The sequence below is a fragment of the Sciurus carolinensis genome, chromosome 8 (assembly GCF_902686445.1).
Source record: "Sciurus carolinensis chromosome 8, mSciCar1.2, whole genome shotgun sequence".
Classification (NCBI taxonomy): Eukaryota; Metazoa; Chordata; class Mammalia; order Rodentia; family Sciuridae; genus Sciurus; species Sciurus carolinensis.
Window position 1 is genome coordinate 128,283,368 of NC_062220.1, and position 20,437 is coordinate 128,303,804.

At 40.8% G+C, this 20,437-nt stretch overlaps 1 protein-coding gene across 1 annotated transcript; it reads left to right on the forward strand.

Moving 5' to 3' along the window:
- The first annotated feature begins 7,622 nt into the window (after positions 1-7,622).
- On the forward strand, positions 7,623-20,423 carry Ccdc117 (coiled-coil domain containing 117). Its single transcript, XM_047562746.1, has 5 exons — positions 7,623-7,951; positions 8,599-8,649; positions 13,235-13,459; positions 14,849-14,986; positions 17,547-20,423. Exons 1-5 carry the CDS (start codon positions 7,770-7,772, stop codon positions 17,782-17,784), a joined length of 834 nt encoding a protein of 277 aa, XP_047418702.1. The 5' UTR covers positions 7,623-7,769; the 3' UTR covers positions 17,785-20,423.
- Positions 20,424-20,437: the final 14 nt, after the last annotated feature.

The window sequence follows — 20,437 nt, forward strand, 5'->3', positions numbered from 1 at the left end:
AACCAAGATTAAGTACCAGCTGAGGAGTTACACAATTCCTGCGAAGAGGTGCTATTCCAGCTGAATGTGGTGCACGCCTATAATCCCAGCAGCTTGGGAAGCTGAGGCAGGAGGATCACGAGTTCAAAGCCAGCCTCAGTATCTTGTGAGGCCCTCAGCAACTCAGTGAGACCCTGTCTTTAAATAAAATACAAAAAAAGGGCTGGGAAATGGCTCAGTTGTTGTGCCCCAGAGTTCAATTTCTGGCACAAAAAAAAAAAAAAAAAGAGGGAGATACCATTCACCAGGGCCCACAGGGGCAGGTTTTGTTTCCTTTCTTTCTTTGTTTTTTGTTTTTTTGGGGGGAGGGGGAACCAGGGATTGAACTCAAGGACCACTAAGCCACATCCCAGCCCTATTTTGTATTTTATTTAGAGACAAGGTCTCACAGAGTTGCTAAGTGCATCACTAAGTTGCTGAGGCTGGCTTTGAACCCGAGATCCTCCAGCCTCAGCCTCCCAAGCCACTGGGATTACAGGCCAGCACCACTGCGCCCAGCCAGAGGCAGGTTTTGATCTGAGGTCCTATTTCTAAAACCTGTGCAGATAGCTTCACTAGGCCTCAGGAGGGGTCATCCCCCTGTGGACCATGGAAGAAAAGGAATAGAATCCAGACAAGCAAAGAGAATCTATGCCAGGTGCCCCCAAGACCAGCCAGAGGTTTGCTGGTTTCCTAGCAGAATTCACAAGACTCAGTATATGTAGGCCTACTCCTGCCCCGTTGTTCCCCCATCTGGGCAAAGAGAAACATGCTCTCTGAGCCACCAAAGCAGTCATGCCACCTAGTGCATTCAGTGGCAAATAACATGGCTGCAGCCAACGTGGACCTAAGTTTGCTAAGACAAGAATTCCTTTGGTTCTGCCACTTTGGAGGACATATTGGTTATATCAGATGATACCAAGAAAAAATAAAGACATCATCTTTTCCTTCCCAGGAATCTCTTCTGGGAAGCCAGGGAGACTCAGAAACTAATGGTGAACACAGAGCAGGGTACAGGGGCCGGCAGGAAGCACTCTGGTGAAAGTGCTGGAGGTGGACCTGAAAGGAGAGGTACACAGTCTTTGAGGAATTGGAGAGCATGTGCACCATCTCCAAACTGGGGACATTTTAGAATTTTTAAATTTTTGAGCTTGTATCCTGCAAGCTTACTGAACTCAATTATTCTGATGACTTTTTCTTGGTACTTTTCTATAGTTACAATCATGTTATATGCAAATAGTTATAGTTTTGCTTCTTCCTTTCCAATCTGGATGCTTTTGGGATTTCATCTTACCTAATTGTCTAAAACCTGTAGTAAAACCTGTAATATAATGTTAAATACAAATAGCAAAAATATACATCTTTTTCCTGTTCTCAAACTTAGGGACAAACATTGTTTTTTCAATTTAATATAATGTTAGCTGTATTTTTTTTAAATAGATGTTCTTTATTAGGTTAAGGAACATCCCTTCTATTCCTAGTTTGAAGTATTTTCACCATAAAAGGTCTTGGATTTGGTCAGTGTTTTTTCTGTGTCTATTGAGATGATCATATGAGTTTTTCTTCTTTAACCTGTTGATGTGGTCGACTGAACTGATGGATTTTTGATTATTCGACCAGACTTGCATACCTGAAACAAATCCCATTTGCTCATGATATGTAATCTTTTTAATATGTTGCAGATGTGGTTTGCTAATATTTTGTTGAGGATTAAAATTTGTTAGTTTTGTATTTGTTGAGGATTTTGATAGTTATATTGTTTTCTTTTTTTTTTAAGAAAATAATGTTGGGATGGGGAGATAGCTCAGTTGGTAGAGTGCTTGCTTTGCAAGCACAAGGCCTTGGGTTCGATTCCCGGCACCGCAAAAAAAAAAAAGAAAGAAAAGAAAATTGTGTTTATTATGACTCCTTGCAGTAAAAATATTTAACAGAGTCTTAATGTTTCAAAAGGAGGTTGGGGGATAAGGTTGGGGAATAGGGTTGGGGTTGTAACTCAGTCCTAGAACACTTGCCTAGCTTGTGTGAGGCACTGGGTTAAATGAAAGAAAGGTATTGTGTCCATCTATAATTAAGGAATTTTTTTTAAAAAGGGGGGTTGGTAGCTATATTCAGAAAGGATGTTGGTCTTTAGTTTTCTTGTGTCAATTTTTTCTGGTTTCAGCAGCAGGATAATATTGGTCTTATAGAATAAGTTGGAAGGTTCCCTCTTACTTTCTGGGAGTTCGTCAAAGAATGTTCTTAATTTTTATTAACTATCCGGTAGATGTCACTATCTTATATGGGTATGGTCTTTCTTTGTAGGGTTAAACTTACTTCAATTTGTATAAAGCTACCTTCATACTTTTTTTTAATTTTTTTTTGACAATAGAGCTTGAACTCAGGGACACTTTACCACTAAGCCACATCCTCACATCCTTAGCACTTTTTATTTTATATTCTGAAACAGGGTCTTGCTCAGTTGCTAAGGCTGGCCTCAAACTTGTGATCCTCCTGCCTCAGCCTCCCAAATAGATGGGATAACAAGTGTGCACCACTGTGCATGGCTAAATTAACTAATTTGTTGGCATACATTTATTCACAATATTTCCTTATAATTCCCTCTGATTCCTGATTTTAGTAATTTGAGTCTTTAATCTCTGTTTCTTGGTTAATCTAAAGATTTGACTATTGTGTTATTCTTTTCAAAGAACCAACTTTTGATTTTCTGTTTTCTTTTTCTTTTCTTTTTTTTTTTTTTTGTATTTCTTATTTCATTTATTTCTGCTCTAATCTTTATTATTTCCTTCATTCCACTTGCTTTGGGTTTGGTTTGCTCTTTTTCCAATTTCTTATGATGGAAGTTTAGACTAATGACTTGAGACCTTTCTTCTTTTCTGAAATGGGTGTTTATAGCTAAAGTTTTCCTGTAGGCATTGCTTTTGTGGAATCCTATAAGTTTTGGTTGCTGTATCTTCATTTTTGGTCACTTCAAAGCATTTCCTAATTTCCCTTGTGATTTCTTCTTTGGCTTTGGGTCAGCCAGGTTTTAATGAAAGCAGACCTCTCATAGAATTCTGCCTCCTATGAGGACATTTAGAAGGAAGCAAAGAATAGCCACACAACTGACTCCAGAAGCTCCAAGTCCCAACTGTGATTCTGTCTACTTCTCCAAAAACTCCCTGCACAGAAGGCTCATCAGAAGCAAATGAAAAAGTACTCAAGTGGCAGGATTTGACCAAGAACTCTCCACCAGTGTGAGGCACAGGACTATTTAAGAATGAAGCCTGGGGCTGGGTTGTAGCTCAGTAGTGGAGCACTTGCCTAGCATGTGTGAGGCACTGGGCTGGATCCTCAGAACCACATAAAAATAAATAAATGAAGGTATTGTGTCCATCTACAACTAAAACAAAACCAAAAAAAAAAAAAACTTACAAAAGAGAGAGAGAGAGAGAGAGAGAATTAAGCCTGGGATGGGCAAGGTGGCATACACCTGTAATCCCAGTGACTCAGGAGGCTGAGGCAGGAGGATTGCAAGTTTGAGGCCAACCTCAGGAACATAGCAAGGCCCAAAGCAACTTAATGAGACCTTGTCTCAAAAAAACAAAAAATGAATAAAAAGGGATAGGGATGTGGCTCAGTGGTAAAGCATCCCTGGGTTCAATCCCCAGTATAAAAAAAAAAAAAAAAAAAAATCAAACCTAGGATGCCATCTTGAGTATGGAAAGGTAAAAGGCTTACCAGATTTTTATACCATATTAATGCCAGTAAAGTAATTCTAGTTGATCTACATTTATTTTTTAATGCTGCTGGGGATTAAACTCAGGGCCTCACACATGCTAGGCAAGAGCTCTACCACTAACCAATACCCTTAGCTCAATCTACATATTAATATTTAAACATGTTTTTATTAATGAAAACCCCATTCTAACACTGATAATGTTAATAAGCAAAACCTCTAGAGTTTAGAATATTGAAAGATAGCTGAGGCCCTTGTAGGAGCTGCCTTTGGAAAGCGCCCTTGATTTCATCATCTTGCCACCACAGGATGTGCACTGTGGCTAGGGAGGAACATACCTTGAACTCAGTGGGCCAGGGCCAACGCCTGCATTCCACCATCCTGTCCATGCAGAGAAAACACAAAGGAAATGTGGGGCCATGTTCAAGTGCCATGCAGGGGAAATGTGTCTGGGTAAAACCTTATTAATAAATCCAACTGGAAAAAAATAAATGAATTTGTTTTTTTAAAAAACACATGAGGGCAGTGAATGTAGTGAATAGCCACGAATGTGTTCAAGAGCCCCTCCATTCTTCCTTGGGACAATGTGGAGACAAGGGAAATGCTTCTCTGCTTGGACCCGCAGTCCATTTTTCTGCCTCGGACATAGAAACAAAGGAAACCAAGGAATGGCGTGGTCACTTTCAGTGATATTAATTACAACAGGCTGTGTAAAAATTTCTAATTTCCTATTTTCAAACCTACTCATCTTTTTTTTTCTTCTTTTTTTTATTTAAAAGAATTGACAGCAGAATGCATTTTGCTTCATTGTATACAAATGGGGTACAACTCTTCATTTCTCTGGTTTTGCACAGTGTAGATTCACACCATTTGTGTAATCATACATATACACAGGGTAATGATGTTTGTCTTATTCCACCATCTTCTCATCTTTTTTTTTAAGATAGTGTCTGTCTCTGTTTCTGAGGGTGGCCTGAGTCTCCTGGGCTCAAGCAGTCCTCCTGTCTCAGATTCCCAAGCTGGGACTACAAGTGTACCCACCACACCTGGCTATAAACCTAATCTTTAGAATATTATTAGTTTTTTAAGTTAACCCATAGTATCAAACCTACAATTTTTGTTGTTCTTTTTTGGTTTCAGGAGATTGAACCCAGGGCCTTGTATGTACTAAGCAATGCTCCATGACTGATCTACATGTCACTTGCCTATAGTCCCAGCGACTTTGAAGGCCGAAGCAGGAGGATCACAAGTTTGAGGCCAGCCTCAGCAACTTAGTGAGGGCTTAAGCAATTTAGCAAGATCCTATCTCAAAAAAATAAAAGGAATTAGTGATGTGTCTAAGTGATTAAGCAACTCTGGGTTCAACCCTGGTAAGGAGGAGGAAAGGGAGCAGGAGGAGGAAGAGGAATATATTCATAAAGTATTCCAAGAGTTTAAAGTAGAACTACTTACTTTTCTTATTTTTTTATTTTTTGGTACCAGGGATTGAACTCAGAGGCATTTTACCACTGAGCCACATCCCTAATTTTTATTTTTTATCTTGAGACAGGATCTAAGTTGCTTAGAGCCTCACTAAATTATTATTATTATTTTTTTTTTTGCAGTGCTGGGGATTTGAACCCAGGGCCTTGGGCTTGCGAGGCAAGCACTCTACCGACTGAGCTATATCCCCAGCCCTCACTAAATTATTGAGGCTGGTCTTGAGATCCTCTGGCCTCAGCCTCCAAGTCACTGAGATTACAAACCTGTACCACCATACCCATCTGTAATGTGTAGTACTTCCCTCCTTCTGGCCCCAAAAGCACCACTATACTGGAAAGCTCAGTTTGGATACAAAACATGGCAGTTGTTAACCAGGGAGGAAGACAAATGTATGCAAAGGTTTGGAGGTGACAGAGAGGGACTGAGAGAAATTCAATAGAAAATCCAAGAAAATATAGCTGGTTGTGGTGGCGATGCCTGGAATCTCAGTGATTCAGGAAGTTGAGGCATGAGGATCTCAAGTTCAAGGTCAGCCTGGGCAATTTAGTAATATGTTGTCTTAAATAAATAAATAAATGACTCACTGCCTTCCTCAAAGTAATTTTTTTTTTTTTTGAGTGCTGGGGATGGAACAGGGGACCTTGTGCTTATGAGGCACATAATCTGCCACTGAACTACACCTGGATCCCTGGTTTATTTTCATGTCGATGTTATATAAAATTGATTAATAGGAAGATACCAAGGCCTAGCTAATTGCATCAGAACAGCTTTTGCCTTTCTGACCAAAAACCACACCCAGGTCCAGGGTCATTTCTACAAATGACCACTTCATTCCTCACCTTAAAAAATATCCTCCCGGGGTTGGGGATGTGGCTCAGTGGTAGAGGGCTTGCCTAGCATGCATGAGGCCCTGGGTTCAATTCTCAGCATCGCATAAAAATAAAATAAAGGTATTGTGTCCACCTACAACTGAAAAAAAAAAAAATATATATATATATATGGTTTTGTTTTTGTTGTTGTTGTTGTTTTTTACTTTTCTTCCACATCAGGTGTGGTGGCACACACCTGTAATCCCAGCAACTTGAGAGGTTGAGGTAGGAGGATCCCAAGTTCAAAGCCAGCACTCTGCAATTTAGTGAAGCCCTAAGCAGTTTAGCAAAAACCTGTCTCAAAATAAAAAGTATCTAAATAAAAAGGGCTGGGATGTAACTTGGTGGTTAATTGCCCCTGGGTTCAATCACTGGTATGAAACAACAACAACAACAAAAACTTGAACATCATCCAAACTGTAAAAATGACCAGATATCCAGATTTAGTCCCATTTGCTGTCCCTTCCACCTTCTTGAAAAAATCAAGATGCCCATTCCAGAATTATCCCTGCTTCTTGCTAGTATTAACTTCAGAGCAAAGCTCCTTTCCTGAACCTTCTCCCAATGATCTAAAGCAAGTCTAACTCCTATAAAAAGCTCTTTTGTTGAGACACTCCCTCACTTTATTCAGTCATTAAATCTGACAAGTGCGTTGTTTGTGGTCTTTGGCTGAAGGGCACTGGCATAGTCATAGGTAAGGCAGATTGAATGATGGTGCCATTCTAGACACTTTAAAAATGAGGCATGACTGCCCAGCACAGTTGCACACACTTGTAATCCCAGCAATTGGGGAGGCTGTTCAAGGTCAACCTTAGTAACTTAGGGAAACCCTCAGCAACAAAAATACTGGGGATGTCTTAGTGGTAAAGTACCCCCGGGTTCTATCCAGAATCTCTCCCCGCAAAGGCATGATCACTGATGGGGGTAGACCAACTCTGCTAGCCTGTCTGCCAAGTCTAAGCAAGAGACATTGCCTATCATTTCTGGATGTCCCAGAGAGAGGCTAAAGTCTTTTTTGCCAGTACCTTCCACAAGCACTCTGAGGTTCTTACTGATCTTGCATGCTGTAACCTCAAGTTCATTTATATTAAAACACAGAAGGAATTGGCAGTTATATGGAGTGCACGTGTGCCAGGCAGTGCTCTGAGGGCTCTAGATGTTTTCTTTTCTTTATATATTTGAGGTGCCAGGAGCGAACGGAGGGTCTTGTGCATGCTGAGCATGTGCCCTACCACTGAGTGACATTGCTAAGTCCTAGAGGCTTTAATTCATTCACTCCTCAAATCGACCCCGTGAAGACAGGTACTGTTAATATTCCGTTTCATTACCGAGGAAACTAAGGAACAAGGACCTTACTTGAGGACCGAGGATTCGAACAGCGGTCACACTAGAGGCGGACGGGATAACTAGCCCCAAGCCCCAGCGACCAAGTCTTGGGGCAGCCATCTTGCTTGTAGTCTGCAAGGACCACAACTCCCGGCATCCCTCGCGGCAGCGGCTCTCCACACACAACAAATCCCGGCGTGCCCCTGGGCGGCCCGGGGTGGAGGGTTCTAGAAGGCGTGACGTGGGGTCGAAGCGGGCTCGGAGGCGGGCGTCTCTCGGCAGTCGCAGTGGCGGCAGCTGCCGGACCTGGGGACGCGGGTGGCCGGGGCCGCGGTCGCAGCTTCCTCGTCTCTCCGACCATGGCCGCGCTCGGCCGGCCCTTCAGCGGCCTCCCCTTGAGCGGCAGCTCGGACTTCCTGCAGTCGTCGCCGGCCTTCCCTGGCCGGGCCTTCGCGCCGGGAGCCGACGGCTCCGAGCTGGCCCCGCGGCCGGGACCCCGCGCCGCCCCGAGCTGCCCCGGCGGGAGCGCGGCGCGCGGACGGTGAGGAGCCCGGCGGGCGCGGGGCGGGCGGGCTCGTTAACCCTCCCCAGCGCCCTCGGCGGGAGGCTCCCAACCCCGCGTACGGAGGAGGAGCTGGTCCCGGAGACGTTAACTGTAAATCGCGGAGGTCGCACCGCCCGGCAGTCCAGGCGGAGCCTCGGGCCGGCCGAGCCCCCGAGAACTGAGACTTTTCCCATTGGAAGCCGGGCGACCTGAGCCGGAGTGCCCCTCGGCGTACTCGGCGCGCTTCCCTGGCAGACCGCGGCGCGGCCGCTGGTGGTGACAACTTTCAGCGCCTCTCGGACGCCGCTTCCCCGTCGGCAGTGCGGGCGCAGAAATGGGTCCTGGTAGTGAGATCCTGGAAGGAGTGCGGAGCACGCAGCCTGCGCCCACGGTCCCCTGGTGGCCCTCCCTCACCTCCCACTACCTTGACGCAGCCTCGGGGCTCCCTCCCGGGGTGTGTGGTTAGGTCGGGACCAGCCAGCGTTACCTGACTGAGCTGGTGACCCGTCTCCGTCCCACTCGGCCAGCGGGGGGACCCCGGGTGTGTGGCGGGGGAGCAGGATTCTTGGATCAAGAAAGAGAGGGTGCTGGAACCTCGACCCACGTCCGTTTCTCAGTTGAGTGGTTTTTGTTTGTTTCAACAGTGTTTCCGTTCACTGTAAAAAGAAGCACAAGCGGGAGGCGGAGGACGACGAGTAAGTCTCAGGGGCCTTTTATTCATTTTGTGGGCGCTGTTGATTTAAAATAGGGCTGTCCTAAACCCTGTTCTAGGTGACAAGGTGAAACAGGTGTGCCTCTGGAAGCGGGCGCAAGAAACTGGTAACATTGGTTTCCTTGTAGGGAAAGAAAAGGGGTGGCTGGCACAGCCAAGGAAAACTTTACTCTGTAACCAGTCGTGATATTTGAATATTAAACTATGTTAATATTATTAGGATTACAGATCAAGTAAAAGAACCAAAGGATACATACTGAAAAGTCCTTCGTGTACCTCTCAGTTCTCCCCAGAGGCAACCCTGTTACCTGTTTCTTCTTTAGAAGATAATCTAAAAACTGACAAGTTTGTAATTGTATATACTGTTCTTTTTTTTTTTTTTTTTTTTTTGCATAGATACTGTTCACAGTGTGCAACACATTGGTCTTTCATTTTACTCTGCCGTAGCTTGTTCCTTATCAGCACATAAAGTTCTACCTAATTTTTTTTTTTTGGTCAGCAGTAAATGCAGTTCTGTTGTGGGACTAGGTATAGATAACCAGTCTCCTAGTAATGAATTTCTAGGTTATTTCTACATTTTGCTCTTATGAACAAGTCTACCATGACTGTTCTTTTGAAGTTTTTTTGTGTTTGCAAGTGGATGAAAGGTTGCTTTGTTGTTGATGTTGTTGTTTTGCGGTGCTGCAGATCAAACCCAGGGCCTTGTGCATGCTAGGCAAATGCTCTACCACTGAGCTACATCCCTAGCCTCTTGAATGAATTCCTTGATAGGGAATTACTGGATCTTAAAATGTGCAGGTTTTAAATTTTAAACAAGAGTTGTTGACAGTTTTTACTCCTGTTAACAGTGGGAATGTCTTTTTCTCCATCTTCTCACCGAACTGTTTTCAAACTGTTTGCTGCTTAACTGATAGTTAAAAAGTTGCATCTCATAAACAGTCCAATGGAAATTCCCCAAGAGGATATCCAAGTGACCAATCAAATGAAAAAGTGTTCAATCTCATTCGTCTTTTGGGAAATCATATTATGCTGTAGAGGACTGTACCCCCTAGTTATTGGATTAGATGTAGAGCACCAGGAACTCTCAAAGACTATGAGTGAGGTTATAAATTGGAGTAAACACTTTGGGAAATAGTTTGGCATTCTCTAACAAAGTTGAAGGCACATATCTTTTTACCCCTCAATTCCCCTCCTGAGCATGCCTTACCCAACTTCATATGTTGGCACATCAGGAGGCACAAGAAAGTTCCTAGCATCCTTGTTCATGATAGCTTAGAACTGGAAATAACCCCAGTGTCCTATAGAGTGAAGTAGATAAAACAAATTACAAATTCATACAGTAGAATTATTTTTTAAAAATATTTTTAGTTGTAAATGAACACAATACCTTTATTTTATTTTTATATGGTGCTGAGGATCAAAGAACCCAGTGCCTCAAACATGATAGGCAAGCACTGTACCACTGAGCTACAACCACAGCCCCATACAGTAGAATCTATACAGAAAAAACAAAAGCAGGGGCTGGGACTGTGGCTCAGTTGTAGAGCACACCCCTAGAATGTGTAGTGCAAGGCACTGGGTTCAGTCCTCAGCACCACATAAAAATAAAGGTATCCATCTATAACTTAAAAAAAAAAAAATTGATGCCGACTCTTTTAAAAAAAAAAAAAAAGCAAATTGTACTGATCAACACTATGTATCATAGCATAACCTGAGCAAAATAAATACTGCAAGAGTGTGTATAATTCCCTAATATAAAGTTCAGAAGCAGGCAAAATTAAACATTGTTTTGTAGGTTTGCCTATATATGTGATTTTTTTTTTTTTTTTTTAAGGAAATAGTTACCATAAAAGATCTGAAGGAGAGTACCTCCAGAAAGGAGGGAATAGATTGACATTTGGGGATACTGGCAGAGTTCTGTATCTTTTTTTTTTAGTTGTAGATAGACACAGTGACTTTATTTATTTTTATGTGATGCTGAGGTTCAAACCCAGTTCCTCACACGTGCTAGACGAGCACTCTACCACTGAGCCACAACCCCAACCCAGAGTTCTGTATTTTATATGGTATTTTTATAGATGTTTATTTTGTAATTGCTCATTAAATTGTCTGATATACTTTATTTATATAGAATTTTATCATTAAAGGTGAAAGAAATTGAAATCACTTGTTTTAATTAGTATTTAACATCTTTTCACTTAAACCATTTGTATTTCACTTTGTATAGATTGTTCCATGTTTCTGCAAATTTTTTTATCGACTTATTGGGGTTTTTTCTTGCGATTTATAAGAAGTCTCTGTTAAGGAAAAGTTTAGTATTTATATTGTAAAAGTTGACCTCGTTGCCAGGTGCTGCCTGCGTGTAATCCCAGCGACTCGGGTGGCTGAGGCAGGAGGATCAAGAGTTCAAAGCCAGCCTCAGCAACTTAACAAGGCCCTAAGCAACTTAGGGAGACCCAGTCTCAAAATGAAAAGTTTGACTGGGGATGTAGCTCAGTAGTAAAGCTCTCCTGGACTAAATTCCCAGTACAAAAAAAAAAAGTTGCCTCACATTTGCCCGTCATTTTTTAACTTTGCATGTGAATTTTTTTTTTCCTATCAGACACCTTGAATTTTCTCAACTTATTGGTACATAGCTTTATGAAACAGTAGATTTGAAAGTTGCCTTAGTTTAAAAACCACAAGACCAGATATTTATTTTTTTATTGAAATTGGTGTGAGTTACGCAAAAAAAAATTTTTTTTCTTTGTGGGTACTGGGGATTGCACCAAGCATTCTACCACTGAGCTCTATCCCCAGCCCACTTTTGGTTCTGTTTTATATTTTTGGGCTCCCTGAAATGGTGTTGGGTAAACAGTTTTAGTACTTTAATAAAATTAAAAAGCGTGGAAACTGCCAGGCACAATGGTACACACCTATAATCCTAGCTACCTGGGAGACTGAGACAGGAGAATCATGAGTTCAAGACCAGCCTGGGGAACTTAGTGAGACTGTCTCAAAATAAAAAGGGCTGGAGTAGCTCAGTGGTAGAGCACTTCCCTAGCATGTGAAGGCCCTGTTCAATCCCCAGTACCACCAAAATAAAACCCCACAAAAGTTAACCACTTTTTATGAATAGAGAGATTGAGGCCTTGGGAGGAGGTGGAGCTATATATTTGGGTGTCTAGCAGATACGCACTGTCCAACTGCTGCATTTATAGCTCTTATTAGTATCTAGAATCTTTTTTTTTCTTCTTTGTGGTACCGGTGACAACCCAAGGGCCCTTAACCACTGAGCCACCTCCCCACCCCGCTTTTTTTATATTATTATTTAGAGTCAGGGTCTCAGTAAGTTAGTGAGGCTGGTTTTGAACTTTGAATCCCTCCCAAGCTGCTGGGATTATAGGCATGCACCACCATATCTGTCTCAAGAGAGCATTATTACTTGGCAGATTTTATATTGACAGAGCCTTTAACGTTGATTTTCATTCTTAATAAGGAATAGAAATTTCCCCTTATAAAATACATGCAGTTTCCTTTGGCCCTTGATTTAGCAAATCAGAAACTGTGGTAGCCATTAATGATTTTTTTGGTTATAAAACTGTGTTCTGGTCTTGAGATTGCACTTGCTGATGCTCAGGACATAAAGTCCTTCTGGTCTAAATACTTAAAATAGGGCTACTTATATATTTTACTTGCTTCAGATAGTTTTCAGTTAAAACCAGGACTTGCCATAAACTCTTGCAAATACAAGTTAACAATAAAAGCTTGAACAAGCAGTTGAATTTCTCAGAGGAGGTAGTGAGACTTAGTGAAAATAGCATAGAGGTAGGATCCAGGAGCTCTGGGATCTGGACCCCAACACACAACTCATTACCTTACTGTGATACTTTGGAGTATCACTGTGAACTTTCTAGGTTCTAGCCTCCAAATCTACAAAAGAAGTTGGGTTTTTTGAATGCTAAGGTCTCTGTGTAATTACAAATTTGTCCAGAAAATGGAGGTAGTATGTTACAAGGTAGAAGAAAAGAGGACCCCATTATTGATCAAGGACTGAGAGACTAATGATACCCTGTGAAATTTCGGAGGAACTAAGAAATCAGTGGTATCACCTGTAATGCACTTGTAATACTTGAAACATACCAAGTGAGGTACACATTTTTGCCCTAAGGAAGCGTAGGCTGTGTGCCAGATCACTTCCCCCTGTGTTTAGGGAACAGCAGCAGTTAATAAAATACGGCTGTTGCTGAATCGCTGCTTTGTCATTTTTTCTTTGCTTCCTGCTTGACCTTTCCAGAACCAAAAAACTAAAGACAACTTTTAAGTTCCCACAATGAATGCTGTACTCTTAATAGGTAAAATCTTGTCAGTGCTTAGTTAGTGAAGAACAGAAGAAGAAAATATCTCAGACTGGGAATCACAGGCAGGGAAATGTATAACTTTCCGTCTTATAATAACACAATGTGAGAAAAAGATGTAACTTAACCAGATAAAGAGTTTGGTTACAGATAGAGATAATAGACATTTCACTTATATATTTGGGGGTTTTATTGAATTTCCTTCCTTTTTTCCTCCTTTCTTTCTCCCAGGTGTCCAGTAAGAAAGAAACGACTTACTGAAGCAGAACTTTGTGCTGGTCCTAATAATTGGATACTCTGTACACATCAGGATGTAGAGGGTCATGGAGTAAATCCATGCACTAGTGGCCTTTCTGTACCTGGAATGTTGGATGCTGTTTTTGAAGAAATGGATCAGACGTCTGGAGAACCACAGTGTGAAGTTGCCCGAAGGAGACTTCAGGAGATTGAGGACAGGTAAGTGGACAGCACATGTTGTTGATTTGGCGGCTATTCCTTTGTAATATCTCTCCTCTTTTAAGTTGGTCTGATTGACCATTTGGTGATGCTGTGAGTCTCAGCCTCTCAGAAAGACTATAAAAATAAAGGCTTTAAATGTTAAAGTGAGCCAACTTGGGAGGCTGAGGCAGGAGGATCATGAGTTCAAAGCCAGCCTCAGCAAGAGCAAGGCCCTAAGCAACTCAGTGAGAACACTGTCTCTAAATAAAATATAAAATAGGGCTGGCGATATGGCTTAGTGGTCTACTGCCCCCAAATTCAATCCCCTGTCCCCTCAAAAAATGACATACTTTTGGGCTGGGGTTGTGGCTCAGTGGTAGAGTGCTTGCTTGGCATGTGTGAGGCCCTGGGTTCCATCCTCAGCACCACATGAAAAATAAAATAAAGATATGGTGTCCGCCTACTACTAAAAAATTTATATTTTAAAAAATTAAAGAAAGATCTATTGACAACTAAAAAATATTTTTAAATGTTAAAACGAGTTGCTGTAGAACTGTAATAAGCATTTTTATTTACTATCTACAAATATTTGATTTATGAGGTGGTAGTTCTCTGGGACACGTTCTTCAGATTTTATTCCATTGTTTATAAAACTTTTTTATTAAGTGGAATTTAAAAAAAAATTTTTTTAGTTCTAGGTGGACATAATACCTGTATTTTATTTATTCATTTTTATGTGGTGCTAAGGATGGAACCCAGTGCCTCATGCATTCCAGGCAAGCACTCTACCCCTGAACCACAACCCCAGCCCAAAATGAAATGTTAAACCACTCTTCCATACATACTTTTCCATTGACATTATTTGGATTTTTTTTTTTTTTTTTTTTTTTTTTTTTGTGCTGCACATTGAACCCGGGACACTCAACCACTGAGCCATATCCCCAACCCTTTTTTTTTCTTAATATTTTTAGTTGTAGATGGACACAATACCTCCATTTTATTTATTCATTTATATGTGGTGCTGAGTATCAAACCCAGTGTCTCACACGTGCTAGGCGAGTGCTCCATTGTTGAACCACAGCCCCAGCCCCTCCCCAGTTCTTTTTATATTTTATTTAGAGACAGGATCTCTCTAAGTTGCTTAGGGCCTCTCTAAGTTATTAAGGCTGGCTTTGAACTTGTGATCCTCCTGCCTCGGCCTCCTGAGCCACTAGGATTACAGGCGTGCGCCACCTTGCAGATTTTTCTTTTTAACTGAGATATAGCCTAATTTGATCTTTTGCTATAGCACCTGTTGCTTTTATCTTTTTTATTTTTGGAATGTTCAAAATGTTTTCTAGTTACTAGAAGAATATATGTTAGCTTGACTAAATATTTTTTTCTTTCTTTGCTCCTGCCTTTATTTAGAATTATTGATGAAGATGAAGAAGTCGAGGCTGACAGAAACGTTAACCATCTCCCCAGTCTTGTCCTTTCTGACACCATGAAAACAGGTTTGAAGAGAGAATTTGATGAAGTCTTTACGAAGAAGATGATTGAATCTATGTAAGTTTTTTGTTTTAAATATTTTTAGTTGTACATGGACATAATACCTTTGTTAATTTTTTTGTTTTGTTTTGCTTTGTTTTGTTTTAACATGGTGCTGGGGATCAAACCCAGTACCTCACGCAAACTAGGCAAGTGCTGTACCACTGAGCCACAACCCCAGCCCCTCTGTGTAAGTTTTGATATCCAGATTCCATTTAATTATGATCTTGAAAGGAAAACACTAGCTAGTCTAGACACTGCGTCCTGTCCTAGTCAACTCTTCATCTTCTGATCACCAGGCAAGTGAAAGCAGGGTGGATTTATATTTAGCCCAGGTTGGAAACAGACTTTTTCTTAGTTGATTTTGGGTGAGCACAGTGTTGTGCAAGCAGGAGTTTGAAGTATGCAGGAGAGGCACCTTGCTACCTTCCTCCTGGATTCTTCGTGAAGCCCTGAAATGCACTGCAGTTTAATATTTGGGAATGGAAAGACAGACAAGAGAGAGTCCATTCTCTTAAATTCTAGTAGTAGGATTTAGGAACCCGATTTTGATACCTCTGCTTTATCTGGTTCTGTTTTCCAGAAACACCATAGAGACCTAAGCAGCAAAGAAAGTGTCCCAGGAGCCCAAATAGTTTTCACAGAGGCCACAAACCAGAGCCCATATTCTTGGCTAAGAGTATAACCTCCCAGGGCCTTTAGCAGAGCTCTTTTGCTCTTAATTTAAAACATAGTTTAAACCAGGCCACAAGCCTGTAATCCCAGTGACTCAGGAGGCCGAGGCAGGAGGATCACAAGTTCAAGGCCAGCTTTCACAATTTAATGAGACCCTGTCTCAGAAGAAAAACAAAAGGGCTTGGGGTGTGATTCAGTGGTAGAGTGCTCTGGGTTCCATCTCCAGTGCCATGGGGAAAAAAGTAAAACATAGTTTTAAGAGCTCAGTTTTCTGGTTGCCTAGATTATCAGAGTAGAAACAGAAACAACAAGTGAGAACAGAACAAACTCACTCCTCATTACAGCAGAGAACAAGGAAGGAAAACTGGGAAGCAAACACAAGAGCCTCAAAAGCAAAGTGGCCTGGGGATCCATTAATATAAGAACTAATAATGAGGACTGGGGTTGTGGCTCAATGGTGGAGCACTTACCTGGCTTGTGTGAGGTACTGGGCTCGATTCTCAGCACCACATATAAATAAATAAATAAATGTCCATTGACAACTAAAAATTTTTAAAGATTTTTTTAAAAAGGAAACTTTCTTTTTAAAAAAAAAAAAACACACACACACTAATGATGCACTCCGTAATCCTCCAGTCCCTGAGCTTAGAAGATCTCAAGTGGTCATTATATACTCCATATAGTAGTAGGCCAGTTTTAAAGTGCCATTTAAATAATGCTTACAAAAGACGGTAGGTAGACTTGGTACTCAAGGAAAGTAAGTTTTGGTTTTCCAAAAAAGCCTCATAGGATGCTAGTCTCCTTGATGCCAAAGAGATGAAGCACTGTTGCCTTCTTACACTGAAGTTCAGCTGCTGCTTGGTGTTAGATCACAGAGGTATTTGTCAGTGCCCTGGCTTGGGTTTATAATTAACTACCTAGTCCTGAGGGAGAGCAAATAGTTTAACCAAAAGTAAGCAGGTCACCTTGCCCTCCAGCCTAAAACAGAGCACCTGCTGCTCTTGGCAGTTTTCCAGAAGCTAGCCTTTGGGTTCTAGAAAATTGCACTACCACGAGGGTTTGAGAGAATACATGACTTTATGTGCATGACAAGTCATTTTGGCTTAACTGCAAAGCATTGTCCTTCATAACTGTATTAAGGAAAAGGCATGTGAGATACTTCAATATGTTGGTCCACTGTTTTTATTTATAATGATTTGCCATCATCTACCCACAGGGCTGAGGCTGTGGCTCAGTGATAGAGTGCCTTCCCTGCATGCTTGAGGCCCTGGGTTCAGCACTTGTGGGGTTTCAGGGATAGTGACCCACATCTGCCACTAAAAATATTACAACATTAGCCAGGCATGGTGGTTAACACCTGTAATCCCACCACTCAGTAGACTGAAATAGGAAGATCACAATTTCAAGGAACCTCAGCAACTTATTAAGACACTGTCTCAAAAAAAAAAAACTGAGGATGTAGCTTGATGCCTCTGGGTTCAATACCAAACAAAAACAAAAAATATGACATTAAATCAAAGGCTCTATTTTCTACATTGGATGTTTGTATTATATCTAATCACAGCATCAGTACAACTAGTTGGTCTGATTAAAAATATACATAGGACTAGGGATATAGGTCAGTGGTAGAGTACATGTGAGCCCCTGGTGTTTGATCCCCCAAACAGCACCCCCCCCCCAAAAAAAAAAAAAAAAAAAAAGAAAAACCAACTTACAGAACTGTGAGATTTTATGTATTTTAGTTGCCTTTCTGAAGGTCCTTTGTATTGTCCTGAAGTTCCTGTTTAGGTGGCATTGGTTCTGAATTGTAAGGTATTAGGTAGCAAACAGTACCTTTGCAATATACAGCTTTTACTTCCATGTCCTAAATTTTTTTGATAAAAATCTGTATTTTGTATCTTAGGAGCCGTCCTTCCATGGAGCTTGTGCTCTGGAAACCTCTCCCTGAACTCCTTTCTGATAAGCCAAAGCCATCATCTGATGCTAAGAACTACACGGGAGAGAGCCAAACTAAGCATGCAGCTGCTGGCACTGCCTTCCCACAGAGAACTGAACTGTTCTTGGAACCTCGGCAAACAGGGATGCCTCTTTACAATAGTTTGGAAACAGCTGCTAGCACAGAAGAAGAGATGGAACTCTAGAAACCAGTTTCTACACTACAGTTGTCAAATTTTAGAAGGCTCCCTTGTTTAGTAATGAGCCTACTTGCATAGTATAGGGACTTGAAAGTTTTATGAAACGGGTGTAATAATATTTCCACCTGTGATTTGGGGTGGGACTCTCATTTTGGGTAGCCATTTATTGACTTCAACTTTTTGCCAAGGAAGCTTGTCTTAAGGGAAGAGCAGTGTCCTAGCAGGCTTGTTAAAGAATGTTAGTCTCTTCAAAAGCAAGTAGGGAAGCTGTATGTGTAAGGGTTACTTAAGTCATTTGTCACTTTGTAAGCCATTCATACACTTTGAGAACATTCTTGAGTTGAAAAGGGGAGTCACAGCCTAGCCTGTGGATTTGAGCTGTATGCAGTGGTGTACGTGATTGGGGAGAAGGAGGAAAGAAAGCATTAGCTTAAGCCTCTTCATAAGAAATTTAATAGAGGCTGTGAAATGTGTGTATTAGTTGTCAATCTAACATAGCTGGCTATAAACATCATTGTGGCTCCTCTCTGCCTCGGGTAAATGCAATGAAAATATGAAGAAAAGGTTTTCCCTTCTAATGTTGCTCCTTGATCTCCCTTGCATAATTGATAAACCAGGTTGTTCAGTGTTTACAGCTTAATTAACTTTGATAGTTAAAAAGAATGTGAGATAACCCATCTGCAAATTGCTTATGAGAGAAGCATCCTTTAATTAAGCCTGAGGAAGTGCAGTGTCAGCTGAACCCAACATTGATAACCTCTATAGTTTAAAAAAAGGCAAGATAGTATTAGCAAGTTGAGTTTTTAAATGTTAATTTCAAAAGCAGTGAATGATTAACAATATATGGGCAAGTGACATTGAAATTTATGAAATAGCCAATTTGTCTGGTGCTTAAACTGTTGTGCAGTAAGCCTAAGAGTTAATAGAGGATGGCTTCCTGCTGGCAGGAAATCTTTATCTTCTTGAGTACCTAAACCAGGCTCAAGATGTCCTTTTGGAATAGCCAGGATTAAAGTTTTCAATTTCTCAGGAAGAGCTCTTCTGTGTGGCAAGAACTCTGTGCAAGGTAAAATGACAATTCCTTTACTGCTATAGAACATCCACTATAAATTATTAAATGCGTGTAATAGTGTAGTACTGGCCCTTTCATCACCCAACAGGAGACCATCCCCGTTCTTTTTATTTTCCAGGTTTCTTCCCTCTTTGTAGGAATCAGATACGTTTTGTAGAAAACATTTGTTTATGCCAAGTAGAGGTGAATTTATAGAAACCAGCTTCCAGGCATTTTTGAAACCCATACTGAAATCCCTCCCCTTGTTACAGATGGTGTAGAAGTCACAAGTCTGTTAGACTGTTTCTTCTCTTGCCTGTTGTTTCTGCTTTCTCTATTTCTGTCTGGATAGTCAGGAAAAGATTTAATGTTTAATATTTAAACAAAATATTTAATGTCTACACAGTAAAATTATTCAGACTTCAAACCAGTATTGAAACCAGTTGGAAACCAGCTAATAGTTTCTTAATCTCAAACTTAGAGATGAATGTAAACTGTATTCTGTTGAAATGTGCAAGTGTTTGATTCATGCAGTTTGAAAAACTCCTGCCTTGAGGTCATTGTTTAATGGGACCAACTTGTAAAGTTTGTAGCCTTAAAGAAATCTCTGTGCTAAAAAGTTTGTTTTTAGTACAACTCAAAAACATGAAGGGACTTCCTGGGGTTTGGAGTTAGTCCTGGTGTTAGGGTGGAAAGGCAGATGGCAGCTTTCCAAAGACAGATCCAGAACACACCAAGATTATCTTCTATGGGAATTGTTGGGGAGGCCTCTGGTCAGTGGTCTGCACCGTGAGAAGGAAAGGAGAGCTTCAAACAAGGCTCTGATACAATGGGTGACATAGGGGACAATTGAGACTCTGTTAATTAAAATCCAAACAGTTTGTTTCTCAGTCAGGTTATCTGATGTAATTATTTCTGCAGGAAAATGGATGTTTAATGCTTCTTTTTGAACTTTATCTTCTTGCATATGTTTGTACAAAAATTTTTCTTCATCATTCTTGTGGTGCTTATTCATCTGAGCCGTCTCCACCATCCTAATGCATTTTATTTTTCTTTTAGAACATAAGGCTTTTGCTTGCCTTAAGGTTTCCCTAGGGAATTAACAGGTCTTTTAATTTTGTACAGTTTTTGCAGCATGGATCAAACATTGGCTTAAGATACTAATGTGTGAAGAGAAAAAATAAAGCAGGTGAGCTTTAATGAACAAATGTATATTTTCCTCTGAGTTTGAGTAGGGTGTGTGTGTGTGTGTGTGGTTTTTTATTTTTGTTTTTTTTTTGTTTTTTGGGTTTTTGTTTGTTTGTTTGTTTTTTTAAGAAAGTCCAGTTCTCACAACTATTAATCAGTTTTCTTATATACTACTCATTTTTGAACCAGGTACAATGTAAAATTTAGAAAAATAACAAAGGTAGGGCTTAGAACCATGAGAAAAATTTACCAGCGGGTTCATTTGTTCTTTTGGATCTGGAACTTGGTTTTGTTTTTGGTGCAGTACTAAGAAAGTTCTGGAAGATGCTGTCATTTTTACTTTAAAATGAGAATCTGGTGTTTCTGTATTTTATCGTTTTCAATAAAACTTCTTAAGTGTTTTGGACTTTTTGAGATGTT

Bases quoted from the DNA above. Each gene is read 5' to 3' on its own strand.
- Ccdc117 (XM_047562746.1), top strand. From the start codon at position 7,770: ATGGCCGCGCTCGGCCGGCCCTTCAGCGGCCTCCCCTTGAGCGGCAGC. The intron at 8,650-13,234 runs GTAAGTCTCAGG...TCTTTCTCCCAG, and splicing joins CGGGAGGCGGAGGACGACGA to GTGTCCAGTAAGAAAGAAAC. The intron at 14,987-17,546 runs GTAAGTTTTTTG...TTTGTATCTTAG, and splicing joins AAGAAGATGATTGAATCTAT to GAGCCGTCCTTCCATGGAGC.